Here is a 12,580-nt window from a genome sequence, read left to right on the forward strand (position 1 = left end):
GCAAAAAGAAAGAAACCAAAATTCCAGTTGATATTCATTCTCTTTTCTTTATGACCTGGCAGTTTTAGCCAGCACGCATATTACGTAATGTTAATTTGTTATTATGTGACACTACACTATGACAGATCGTAGAATCAGGAAAAAAAAAAGAGAAGAAAACCCACAACCACTTGCCACAAAACAGCTTATCCATGTTTAAAAATGCCACTATATATATTTCTGTTAGCAATTTGATAATTTATATTTTGAACTTGTTTTAATTTCTACTAAATTAAAAGGCATTTTAATACTTACCATCACTATTCTAGGACAAGCAGTAAGCATGCAACAAAGCATATTCCTAACAAAAATGCAGAAAGAAGCGCTAGATAAGGGGAAACAACAGCAGAAAAAGGAACACACAAGTATTCAGAAGTTGAGGAGAATAAGAAAAACTACACGAGAAAAACTTAAAGGCAACGGTAAGAGAGAAAGCGAGCGCTACTTACCGTTTGGGCCCGTCCTGCTGTGCACACACTAATGGGCCAGTTTATGGCTCGGCAGAGTGAGGCGCGACAGGTGAGAAGCTGGTTGTTAGCGTTCTGCATGCCACTCTTCATTCAGACTCCTAACACTGCTTTGACGTCAAAACCTCAAACTGACCTAATGTTAAACTGACTAAGGTACAAACTGAAACTATACTAAACCATGACTGCTCAGTGAAAGCTGATCGGGAGTGGGGCAAATATGTGGCAAATAGTGATAAATAACAAATATTTATCAGTATTTCCACATTTCTGATAGTAAGTTTACCTGCTGATTTGCACAGATTATGATTATTATTGCAGATTTGTATCTTTAACTGCATCACACATTACATAATACATTTCCATGAGACTGGATGGCACTAAAACTAACCATGCAGCTGCTCTAACCTGCAATCACAAAATAGACTAATGATGTTTATCAAAGTCCTGTTTTGCTTTGTTTTCTGATCCTTGGATGTCCACAACTCTCCGTTGGCAGCTGTTAGTGATTTTCAAGCAAAATGCTGGTTTAAAAAAGTTTCACACATTAATAGTATGCATTAGAACAAACACAAAAACGTCATTCTCTCTCACACACACTCTTGTGATCTGGACACAACATGCTCAAATGGTGACGTTGTTTTTTTTGTTTTTGCATAGCTGGCCTTTGGTGCACTTACACTCTAAAATACAAAAGTGACTTCTTGAAAAGTTCTACTTTACCTTTTAGTGAGCATTTTTAGTAAAACCATAAAACATTTACACAAAAATCAACTATGAGTGCAACTGTTAAAAACTAGGAAGTGTCATAAATGAGAGCTTCAAACCTGAAATTCTCTCACACATCCAGGGATGATGTAATGTATTTCAAATGAAGGGGAGGAACACTTGTATGAGAGTGTGAGGGCTGGGAATGTGTGATTCCCCTTGGATGACTGTACATCTACATGGGGTAAACGTATGCAGAAAAATGCTAAAAAGCAATGCTGACTTTATGCAGTGGCATTTCACCACCGTATAAAGAAAAGTAACATTTTACTTTTTCGATGCTGGGATGACATAAAAATGTGGATGTACCTTTTTTTGACAGTTTCTAAGAATGAAAAGCAAAGCTCTACAGCTTTCCCCTCACTAGCGTCACCTGGGAAGCTCTGATCTAGTGCGGCACCACTAAGGCCGTGTATTAACCATGTTAGCAGCTCAGCAGATGTATTTTCTGATGATAATGATGATGACGGTGACAATGAGGATGATAAAAATCAGGGTTGGTGATAGTTAATGACATGAATGCAGGCTTTTATATGATAATGTGAGAGTGGATCACTCCATGCTGAGGCCCAGTTCAGACGGTGTATTCCAGTTGTTTTCTGTCCTTTTGACATTTCCCTTTAACACCCATATATTGATTAATGAGCTGCAGAGGTTTCTTATACCAAAAACAAAACACTGCAGTGTATTCTAGATGTATAAATTATTTTAGCAACCCTTATTTCTCCAGTGATGACCAAAAAGATGGTCATCCTGGTAGAAATGGTTATTACAGAGGATCTGAATACACATCTGAACAGGATCCGTCGGTGTTTGTTAAACCAAACCAAGTCAATGAGTGACATTCGTCAAGACTGGTGATGTTTTTCAGAAATGCAAATCGGTGAACACACAACATGCTGAACAACATAGATGATAATTTGCTGGCCCACATATAAACTCACGCTTCGCTCGCAAAGATATTCAGACTCAAGGAACATTTTATAAAAGTACCTTTGTGGTTATTTTTGTTTAAGCTCGCATAAGCAGAATACATGTTTGCCATAAATCTGCAGACACCCTTCTCCCCGCTCGGCCCACCCCAGCCAAACCGATCTACCTTTCTTTCCTCCTCTTTGGCCAGTTGCTGCTCCAGCTGCTGCAGCTGTTGGGTGGAGCTGTCGCACAGCTGGTTGTAGGTGGTCTTCAGCTCGTCCAGCTGAGCCTCCACGTGTGCCCGCTCCTCTGGGGACAACCTACAGAAGAAAAAAGGGACAAGGTTAACAGGTGTAGTTAGGTGTTTAACATTAGTCTGCATGTGTGTTGGAAAGATGCTTTACAGTGGCTTTGACATAAAATTTATAATGTGATTGTTTGAAGTTGGCAGTTATCATCATCTAATCCTAACTTCTATTTACCCGCTGGTTGCTACAGAAGTGGCCCCTGTGGTGCGTGCACTGCTGGCTGGGAGGACAATTTAAAAATCACTGCTCTCTGTGAGGAGTCCATGCATGTTAACTTACTTGCTGGCCTGTTTCGACAGAAGGAAGACCTGTGTGCTCCTTATAGCTTCAGCCACCTGATCTTTCTTGGCTGCTAGCTGTTCATTGATGGCCTGCAGAAAAAAACAGATGAAGAATCTATTTGACAACATAACAACCTTCATGTACCACTAAACGAGGTACCAACATAACAGTCTCCTTCGCATTCATTGCATATGTATAAACAGTACCTGTTGAGCAGCCAGAGAAGACTCGGCGTTGGGGCCACCAGCGCGTCCCTGGAGGCCTTTGACCCAGCCCAGAAGGTCTGAAACCTGCCCCACCCTGGCCTGTTTCTCCTCCTCCACCTCTTTCTGCACAGATAGAGGCAAGAAAGCAAAAATTAATGACACTAAACAGTAGATTTCACATAAGATCCCTTTTTGTCAATTCACCTGTGCAGCACATACAGTATGAGATATCACACCTCTGTGTCTCCTGACCAAAGACGCCTCTATTCACAACTTTCAGGCAGATGACCTGTGATGACATATCACAGGCACCACCTGCAGACATACACCCTTCTCATCACAAACATCCCTCAGTTCTTATACAGGTTTTGACACGGTACTCTCTGCCTGTGGTGTCGCGTCACCTCCTCCGGAGGCTTCTGATAACTGCACCTTGCATGTTAACTCTAGACACCCAGTATGGGGATGCATTGCGAGCGGTTTGGACTGCAGTGCCAGCTGCACATCAATTATTTGGAGCTGCTAGCTGCTTTTCCAGCTTTCAAGCATTTCTGCCCAGTTCTGATAGACCAGTATGTCCTGGACAGAACAATTAAATCTACACTTCCCAGTTAAAGTTTTCTCACTTTCTGTTGTTATGTTGCAGTGTTGCTTCTCTGTGTTGCCTGCCGAGAGGTCAGATTTGATAGCCAGATCTCTGCTAGTCTGGTGGCAATACTCAAAAGCATAGGAGCTTCATCCACTCAGGGAACAGAAGTTATAATAGCAACTCTTCGATTCAGTGAGCTACAGCAACCACAAGTAGTGTCTAAGTAAATTAAACAGTTAATAATAGATGACCGCTGTGTAAAGCAAGAAAGTCACTGAAAGAGAATCAAAGTGTCACCTCCTCCTCCTCCAGTCTTCTCAGAGCATCGCTGATGTACTTCACATGCTGGGTTGTTAAGGTCACTAAGGCTGTGTAGCGTGTGCGCAAGTCCATGAACTGAAGAGATAATAAAAACCCCAAACAAACATCACTAACTGCGGGATATTAGATTCAGACAAATACAAAACACACAAACTTTATTTACTTAAAACAATAAAGCTCCTGCAATGATCACGATGGTAAACAGTTATCCAATTACCTCCTGAGTGATAGCGTCAGAGGAAGAGTGCATCCTTCTCCTCTTGACAGGTGATTTGTGCATCGACTCTACAAAGGCTCTGAATGTCATCAGCTGTAGTTCATAATCCTACAAGATAAAAGCACGAGAGGAATCAAGTTTCCTGCGTACCTTCACTCCGAGACACGTCTGTCACGGTTTCTCACCTTCACTGAGGCACAGTATTGTTTGGAATGAGTCTGGCACTCGTCTAGTTTGGTCTGATTCTGTTCAATCTCAGCTACCAAGGCCTGGAAAGAAAAACAATCAGAATTTATAAATGTTTAGGCTCAAGTCGTTTTTCTCATCTGGACACATGTTGTAAGTCAGAGGATTCAGCGGCACTAACAGTCTGCTGGGCCAGTTGTTCCGACAGCGCTTTGCTGTCCATCTGTCCCGGCTGTGTGTTTTCTTGTCTCTCCGTCGTCTCTTCGATCCACTTGATCAAAGCGGAGTGGCCGTCTCTGTACTGCTGCAGGGAGGAGCCCAGAGCTTCAAGATCCGCTCGTCTGCAGAAAAAAAGAAAACTACCTTCAGATCCTTTTCCACACTAACGTCCTGATAAGTTCAGCATCCAGTTAGTTTTTCTAAGCAGATCGTTACATCGTTTGTCACAACACACATGAATCGTGCTCCTCCTTTTCTTTTTAGGCATCTTCACTCACCGTGTCTCCATCTGTCTTTTGATTCCACTCCATCTTTCTGTTATCTGATTGGCTTTGTCCTGGTAGCGCTCGAGCTCAGGGCTGCGGTCCGGGTGGAGCCTGTTGAGCTTAGACCCCGCCTCTTTGGCCTGACGTACCTCCACCTGCAGAGACTGGAAGACTCCTTCCTGCTCACCAAGCTCAGCCTGCCACTTCTGAAAGTTAGAGGTTAGAGGGTCAGAGGTTCATCTTTATAGAGACATGAGAGGACTTTATGTGATGGTGAGGCTTACCCCCAGTTGATCTCTGAGGTTCTGAATGGCTGTTGTGTCAGCAGGAACAATGTCTTCCTCACTTAGTCTGTTCTCGTACTTCCTGACTTGGCTCTCTGCTTCATCCAGGCTACGGATCAGGACATCCACTGTTTTTAACCTAAAGATGTAAAAGGACAACAAATCGTATCATCTGGGGAAACAAAAAGAACAGAGAAGTTTCACATGACTTCTAAAAATCTAACTAACTTTTCAAGGTAGACAGCTGAGAGGTTGTGCACTTTGTCCATCTTCTCCACAGCGTGATTGAGCTCCGACCGGAGGACAGGAACGCTGGACGAGGTGGGCTTCTCCTCGAAGAACTTAACGCAGCGATGAGACACGTCACCCAAACTGGAGCGCAGGCTGTCCAGCTCAGACTGCAGCTTCTGCATAAAAAGGAACCATCTTTATTTTTAAACTACATGGTGACAATCTTTAAAATTAAAATAAAAACTGCTTTGCTTCATCAAAATAGCTTCCTCTGTGGTAAATGTTTCGAAACTTCCAGACCACAGCCATACTGCTCAATACCAGTTGTAATCATCATCGCTTATTTGCTTATTTATAAGGAACCCCAATAGCTTCCACAACAGTGGTTGCTAAATGTTTGCTCAAATAAAATATTACTCAATAAAGTGGATGCAAAATAGCGTCTTACATCCACAGTCAGGTTTTACTATTGTGAAAATATAAACATAAATATCAATAACATTGAGACAAAATACACAAATTTCCATTATTGCCCTCTTACAATATTTACAGTAATTAAAAGCTGCCTAAATAGACTTTTAAGTGTTTTTTGAAATTATGAATAGAAGCCAATTCTCTAAATGCATAAGGCTATTTATTTCGCTTAAAAGATGCTTTAAATATATATATTATATATATTTATTATAAATATATATATTTTTGGCCGCCTTATTCTGGACTAACTGAAGTCTGTTAAGATCTGTCTTGTTAGCTGCTCACCAAAAAGGCTGACTTGTATGATGAGTATTTGCTGTGATATTTCTTGGTTAATCCAAAAACAAATCTATCAATGGACGAGCGCTTCTTCCTCTGGCTTTATAGACAACGACAACAATATACTGCAAAAAACCCTCAGTTCTTTATAACATGGGTAATAACTGTGTGCAAGCAGCAGATGGAGCTCAAACTCACCTCCTGCTCTCTAATCTGGACCGTGTTGTCAGCACCATCACCTGACAACAGGATGGGAGGCGGAGTCTCAATACTTCTCATCAGTCTCTGCTCAGCCTCGTTAATACAAAGGGTGATGTTCTGCAGCTCTGACAGGTACGACCGAGAGACTGACTCATCCTTCTCCACTGGAGAAAAATAAAAGATGAGGAACGAGGTGGATTATTTTCATTAACAGATTAAGACGGTCATTTTGAGACACGCAGAGCTATTATTTGCATCAGTTTGACTGGTCAGAGGTCAGCAAGAGATTAACTAAATGTATCCGTGTGTGAGCCCGTCCATCTTCACTCACCGGTCTCCATGTTGAGCAGCAGGTCCTGGCAGTGTTGCTGGGCCTGCTGAACGTCCTTCTCGAGCTCTCGTCTTTCGGCCGGCGTGAACAGCGAGCTCTCTTTGCTGTCTGACAGAAAGTCGGCCATCTGGGACTCCAGGTGATTGAGGACGTGCTCCCGCTCTGATGGAGACTGACTCTGAACCTGAAAGGTGAGACAAGGAGGGAGAAGATAAATATAACGGAAGAGAAGAAAAGAACCACAAATTGAAATCATCACGGCGAGAGAATAAAATCCAAATTCATAGCCGTCACATTTAAACGCATGGAGAGGATCTCACCGTGTCCAAGTTCCACCCAGATACAGTCTTGATGTCTTTGAGCAGGTAGTGCCACGATACCACACTCTTCATGTTCACATGGAGCTGATGCCACAGGGACATGACCTTCTGGTACAGCTGCTCAGCTCTGTAGACAAAACACAAGGAACATGAACATTAGTCTCTAAAATACTAAACAAAATAGATTCAGATTAAAAGGACGTCATTTTATAAACCAAGCTCAAGCTCAACAGTCAGATAATCTCTAGGAAACAGTTTCTTAGGATTTTGGACTGATGTGAAGGCCGAACTTTCCTACTCTGTAGTGCTTCCTGAAGTCTACGGCCTCGCTACGCTACGTATTGTGGAAAATTGTGGCTTTTGTGCATTAAAGACTTAAAGAAAATCAACTATAAAAAAGTAAATAATCAGCACAGTGCTATCCACAACAAATGTTTAATACATTCGCAACACCAATGCACGTTTCCAGTACGTGGCTCACCTGCTGGCTGTGTCGATGGCCTCCTGGTTTGGAGGCGGGACGGTGAAACACACCGAGGGGACCATGGCTTCGTTCCCCGTCGGACTGATCACTTTCCACTTGGTCCTCTGAGAGTTGTCCTGCAGCACACACTCCTCTCCTCGGCTTATCGTGATCTGAGAGTATGAGGCGAGGCGCAGGGAAGGACAGATGAGAGCGGAAATGGAGGTTATGAAAATGATGTTGGAAATGATGTAGAGAACAGGGTTGACAGCAAGAGAGAATATTAAGAGAAAGATTCACAAAGCGAGGGAGTTGCAAAAGATGATGGAGAAAGAATGGAAGGAGAAATGCCCAGAAGAAAGCAAGGGAGGAGGAAAAAAGGGGGAAAAACGCGTAAATCAAAAGCGAACAGCAAAAAAACTCATAATGCAACACAAAATGCAAAAATTCATGGACTTCATGAAATTAGCAGGAGCCCTAACATGACGTGATATTAGAGAAGCTGAGCGAGGACAATGCCATGTGGTGTGAAAGCTGCTTTGCACCAGTAAAGGCTTTTATTGTGAAAGCAGCAAATATATTCCAAACTCAAAGCGAAACTTCCTAAAACCTGAGCTGGGTTTGAATAATTTAACGAGGAAATAAACATTAGTGACACGTTATCTGCAGGAAACCCAGCAGAGGATATAAACAGAAGACAAACGAGTTTGGCTTTAAATTTCAGCGTTAGGGCTGCACAGCCATCCCCACCCGCCACCCTCTCTCACCCCTTCCCTGCACACACACACACACAACCATAATGCAAAGCTGTGCACAAACACTTAATACATGAAGATATATTGAAACGGAAATGTTATTTTCTGACTGACTGAATGAGCCTGAGGGGCACAGACGGGTTAAATTCAGTTCAGTTCAGCGATTACCACCTGCTCTTATCAACTGATCTCAGTCTGACACAAATCTGTGACTAAACATACGAAACTAAACTGATTCTGCATAAATATATGAAATCTGCAGAATTTTTTTTTTTTTTTCTCTTTGTATCAATCATATCTGAGCTGGATTTTACTGCATAAAGATAAACATCTATGCAAAAGAGTGACGCATTTTCCAAAAGACAATCTCCAAACCACTGGGTATTGTCTGACAACAATGCATCCAGCATTTTGGCAGCCTATTAAAAAGCATGTGCATTCAGACACAATAACCTGTACACAGAACAGGAAGTCTTGGCCCGGGTAGCAGCTGGCTATACCGGAAACACCGAATCATTTGCAGTAATTCCCAGAGGCTAAGTTAGTACTTGGTTACTGATTTACAGATTGTTGCCATAATCAACTTTTGTGAGATTATCCTATCACCTGATTCTGGCTATGAGAACACCATAAACATATGCACATATAGAAAGAGTCACTTGGACTTTATAATGAAACACTTAAATAAACATAATTGGCTGATTTGATTAGGAAAACACCATTAAATTATATTTTCCTGTAAAAACATAAAACACAATAAGCTTTCAGATTTTTGTTCCAGGGAGGAAATCCAGTAAAAGGTACTCTGAACCATTTCATGGGTAATTTCATCTAATTTATTCCAAGAAGTCTGAGAGTGCAGGCATAAAGTTTATTACCAATTATACAACCTGAAATCAGCTGATAAGAAAGCGGCACCTGGGGCAGTACAGTGTGTGCAGTGTCAAAATCTGAGGTGAGAGAGGGAGAATATAGGCAGCTATACCTGAACGTTTGTCTTGCCAGCCCAGCCGACAGACGAGGGGGAAGAGAGGGAAGAGAATGAGGAGGAGGAAGAGGAGGGAGTGAGAGGGGAGAGGCCAAAAAAAGGTACATGAGGGTATGGAAAGAAAGGAGAAGACACAGGAAAGTGAAGGAGAGAAAGATTACTTTTGGTTCATGTGCACGTTTGTCCAGATGTTTTTTTATAACTGTCAGCTGTGTGCGAGGTTTCGTCACGTTGCTTTAGATCAGTGATGTGGACCAAACCACCTTCATCCTTTACCTGGAAACAAGACCTCACATCTGGTATGCTTCAGGGAGCAAACCACCCTGGGCAATCTAACACATAGTAGACTAAATATAGCAGCGCTGGGGGCAGCTGTATGTCCGTGCCAAGCTCTCAGGGTGCAAAGAGGATGGGACAGATGTATAATTGATTAGCTTTTAGATTCCCAGAGGTCATCACAGCTGAATCTGAGAGTGAATCTCATAATGCCTGAGTTATCTTTCTTAAAGACTCAGTCAGAGTGTTTTCTGAGGAGGACAAAGGCAAAGGTCATAAGTTCTGGTTAATTATGTCCATTCAGTTTCCAAATTTCGACATGCTGGTTTTAAAAAAAGAAAAGAAAAAGAAGAAAACTGGAGCTGTGTGAAAAAAAGAAGAAATCCACTGCTGTGCGATATTCATCGTTATGGAGGAAACTGTTCATGTAGATGTTTACATCAATCTAAATTTCACGAGCAGAAAACAGTAGCTGAGTAAGGACTTTGTGGGGAAGTGCAGGGGGGGGGGGGGGGGGGGGGGGCCTGGTTGGTGGTGAGGGGCGAAACAATCGAGAGGTGAGGTCAGAGGTGAGTCGGTGCTAAATATGCACACTTTTTTCTTAAACAAAGTCACAGATTTGAGGGACATGCCCACATGTTCATGAGGTGTAATGATACTGCTCTGGGTGCCGTACCTCGATCTGCTTGTAGTCACAGATGGCTTTGATGGGTGTTGTAGTTCCCAGAGTGCTCTCTGCACTGCGGGGGCGCAGCTGCACCACCGTCTTGGCCCGGCCCACCAGGCTAGCTACTGTACTCCGATACTCAATGAGCTGCTCTTTCTCCTCCTACAGGAAGGAAAACAACGACAACATTAAACATTGAAACTCTTTATGAAGACTGTACATGTGTGGATTTACAATAACATTCATCTAAAGGCATTTTTTCCATTGTAAGGTAAAGATCTATGTATCTGAGAACTTAAAGCAGGGATGTTAACAGCATGCTGACCTTTCCATTAGGTAATTATTTGATAATTACCCATGTCACACGCCATAAATAATAAACAATGTTAAAAAACTACGGCAGATCTATCAGGTTGCATTTTAGATGCATTTTAACAGATAAATATGTAATTAAACACCAAATATATAAAAATTCTAAATATCTGTAGCAAAATGCAGTGTATGGAAGTCAATCCAGCAGCTACGGTGGCCCTGAGAGGCCAAACGGAGTGCAACTTAAGAAAACACCAGCAACAAGAAAAACGCTCCAAAAGCACACAAAACACAACAAAAATAGGGTAAAACGACAACGGAAATAGAAAAAAAAAAAACACAAGGGAAGTGTTTCTGGGGAAACAATAACCCGACGGACCAGTTGCAGGAACCAAAAATATGCCTATAATTGCACTGGGAGACACTTAAAAGAAGTGGAGGATCTATCAGTTTTGTGAGGAAAGCAAAGATGAGAGGTAAGTGCGTCATCAGTATTATATGAATCATGATAAAACACGCCTACCATGTTTTGGGTTCCTGCAACTGGTCCGTCGGGTTATTGTCTCCCCAGAAACACTTATCTTGTGTTTTTTCCCCCATTTCTGTTTTTGTTTTTCCTATTTCCATTGTGTTTTGTGTGCTTTTGCAGCATTTTTCTTATTGCAGTCCGTTTGACCTCTCAGGGCCACCGTAAGCAGCAGACGTTTCAGTCTAAATCACAAATAACACTGGAGAAATCCGTGAATGAGTTTACAAAATCTTCAGAAAATCCTTCCAGTAGACATTTAGATGTTTCACCCTATATCATCTTTCCTCAAGTTTTTCATTTTCACACCACAAAATCCACCCAAATGATATTTAAGCAACATTTTCTGTCTGAAGTCCTTCAACACATAATCAGCTTAACGGCCTATTAGCCTGTAGCTGCTGAGATGAGTGGGCCTGCTGCTTCCTGACTCAGCTGCCCATGTTAGCCTGACCACTAAGCATTAAACATTTAACATGGGCTTTTCACCCTGACAGGTAGAATTACACTTCACTTCTCTCTCGCCCCTAAAGCAGAAGCAGAGAGAGTCATTAAGGATTCATTAGAGAGGGAGACAACAAGGAGACAGTTACAGGTACAGGAAAGAAAACATTGAATGGAGCCGAGAGTTAGACACAGTCTGAGGCAGAGAGCTAATAACTTCATACATCACACCCCAGGAATGAATTTCACAGTGAGATGGCATTCGCTGCAGTCAGCAGGACCAGTGACAAACATAATTTACACAGACATAAATTAAAATGTGGATGCATGAGGAATTCTAGTTAATTACAACCACAGGGTGTCAAGGACTTCTTTAAAACAAATTAGATCACCAGAGAAGCCTTGCACTAAAAGAAGACCGTGGATAACATGTATGACAGCATTATGATAGCAAGAAATTGTAGTAACACAGGCTGCAGGTTAGCTTGAATGATTACAGTCATGTTATTTCATTATTGGCACTGGATTGCCCAATCAAATTTCTTAACGTAACCAGCTTTTCCTTACCTTACCTGTGAACTCATTAACCAGTTCTTTTCATTTTTACAACAGAGTTTAAACTTCCATTGTTTTCATTCAAATTCTATTCTTTTCATTCACATTCCGTTCTTTTCATTGAAATTCTGTTGTTTTCATTCTAATTCCGTTGTTTTCATTCAAATTCCATTGTTTTCATTCTAATTCTGTTGTTTGTTTTAAACTTCCATTGTTTGTTTTCAAATTCTGTTGTTTTCATTCAAATTCTGTTCTGTTCATTCTAATTCCGTTGTTTTCATTCAAATTCCATTGTTTTCATTCTAATTCTGTTCTGTTCATTCAAATTCCGTTGTTTTGATTCAAATTCTGTTCTGTACATTCAAATTCCGTTGTTTTCATTCAAATTCTGTTCTGTACATTCTAATTCTGTTGTTTTGATTCAAATTCTGTTGTTTTGATTCAAATTCTGTTGTTTTGATTCAAATTCTGTTGTTTTGATTCAAATTCTGTTGTTTTGATTCAAATTCTGTTCTGTTCATTCAAATTCCGTTGTTTTGATTCAAATTCTGTTCTGTTCAATCTAATTCCGTTGTTTTCATTCAAATTCCATTGTTTTCATTCAAATTCTGTTGTTTTCATTCAAATTCTGTTGTTTGTTTTAAACTTCCATTGTTTTCATTCAAATTCCATTGTTTTGATTCAAATTCCG

General features: G+C 41.2%; 1 protein-coding gene across 13 annotated transcripts in view; it reads right to left on the bottom strand.

Moving 5' to 3' along the window:
- Positions 1 to 12,580, bottom strand: part of macf1a (microtubule actin crosslinking factor 1a) — a 234,715-nt gene that overhangs the window by 82,281 nt on the left and 139,854 nt on the right. For all 13 annotated transcript variants that reach the window (XM_085396343.1, XM_085396334.1, XM_085396341.1 and 10 more), the window contains 15 exons: positions 10,062 to 10,214; positions 7,385 to 7,539; positions 6,904 to 7,030; positions 6,584 to 6,767; positions 6,250 to 6,416; positions 5,296 to 5,474; positions 5,068 to 5,206; positions 4,796 to 4,989; positions 4,480 to 4,639; positions 4,298 to 4,381; positions 4,113 to 4,220; positions 3,872 to 3,970; positions 2,986 to 3,108; positions 2,777 to 2,868; positions 2,374 to 2,509 (listed from right to left, as the gene is read on the bottom strand). In XM_085396343.1, the coding sequence (XP_085252469.1) occupies positions 2,374 to 2,509; positions 2,777 to 2,868; positions 2,986 to 3,108; positions 3,872 to 3,970; positions 4,113 to 4,220; positions 4,298 to 4,381; positions 4,480 to 4,639; positions 4,796 to 4,989; positions 5,068 to 5,206; positions 5,296 to 5,474; positions 6,250 to 6,416; positions 6,584 to 6,767; positions 6,904 to 7,030; positions 7,385 to 7,539; positions 10,062 to 10,214 (2,100 nt within the window). The remainder of the gene's footprint in view (positions 1 to 2,373; positions 2,510 to 2,776; positions 2,869 to 2,985; positions 3,109 to 3,871; positions 3,971 to 4,112; positions 4,221 to 4,297; positions 4,382 to 4,479; positions 4,640 to 4,795; positions 4,990 to 5,067; positions 5,207 to 5,295; positions 5,475 to 6,249; positions 6,417 to 6,583; positions 6,768 to 6,903; positions 7,031 to 7,384; positions 7,540 to 10,061; positions 10,215 to 12,580) is intronic.

This window comes from Rhamphochromis longiceps, linkage group LG22, assembly GCF_057381845.1.
Source record: "Rhamphochromis longiceps isolate RC_006_pf linkage group LG22, R_longiceps_female_GT1.1, whole genome shotgun sequence".
NCBI lineage: Eukaryota > Metazoa > Chordata > Actinopteri > Cichliformes > Cichlidae > Rhamphochromis > Rhamphochromis longiceps.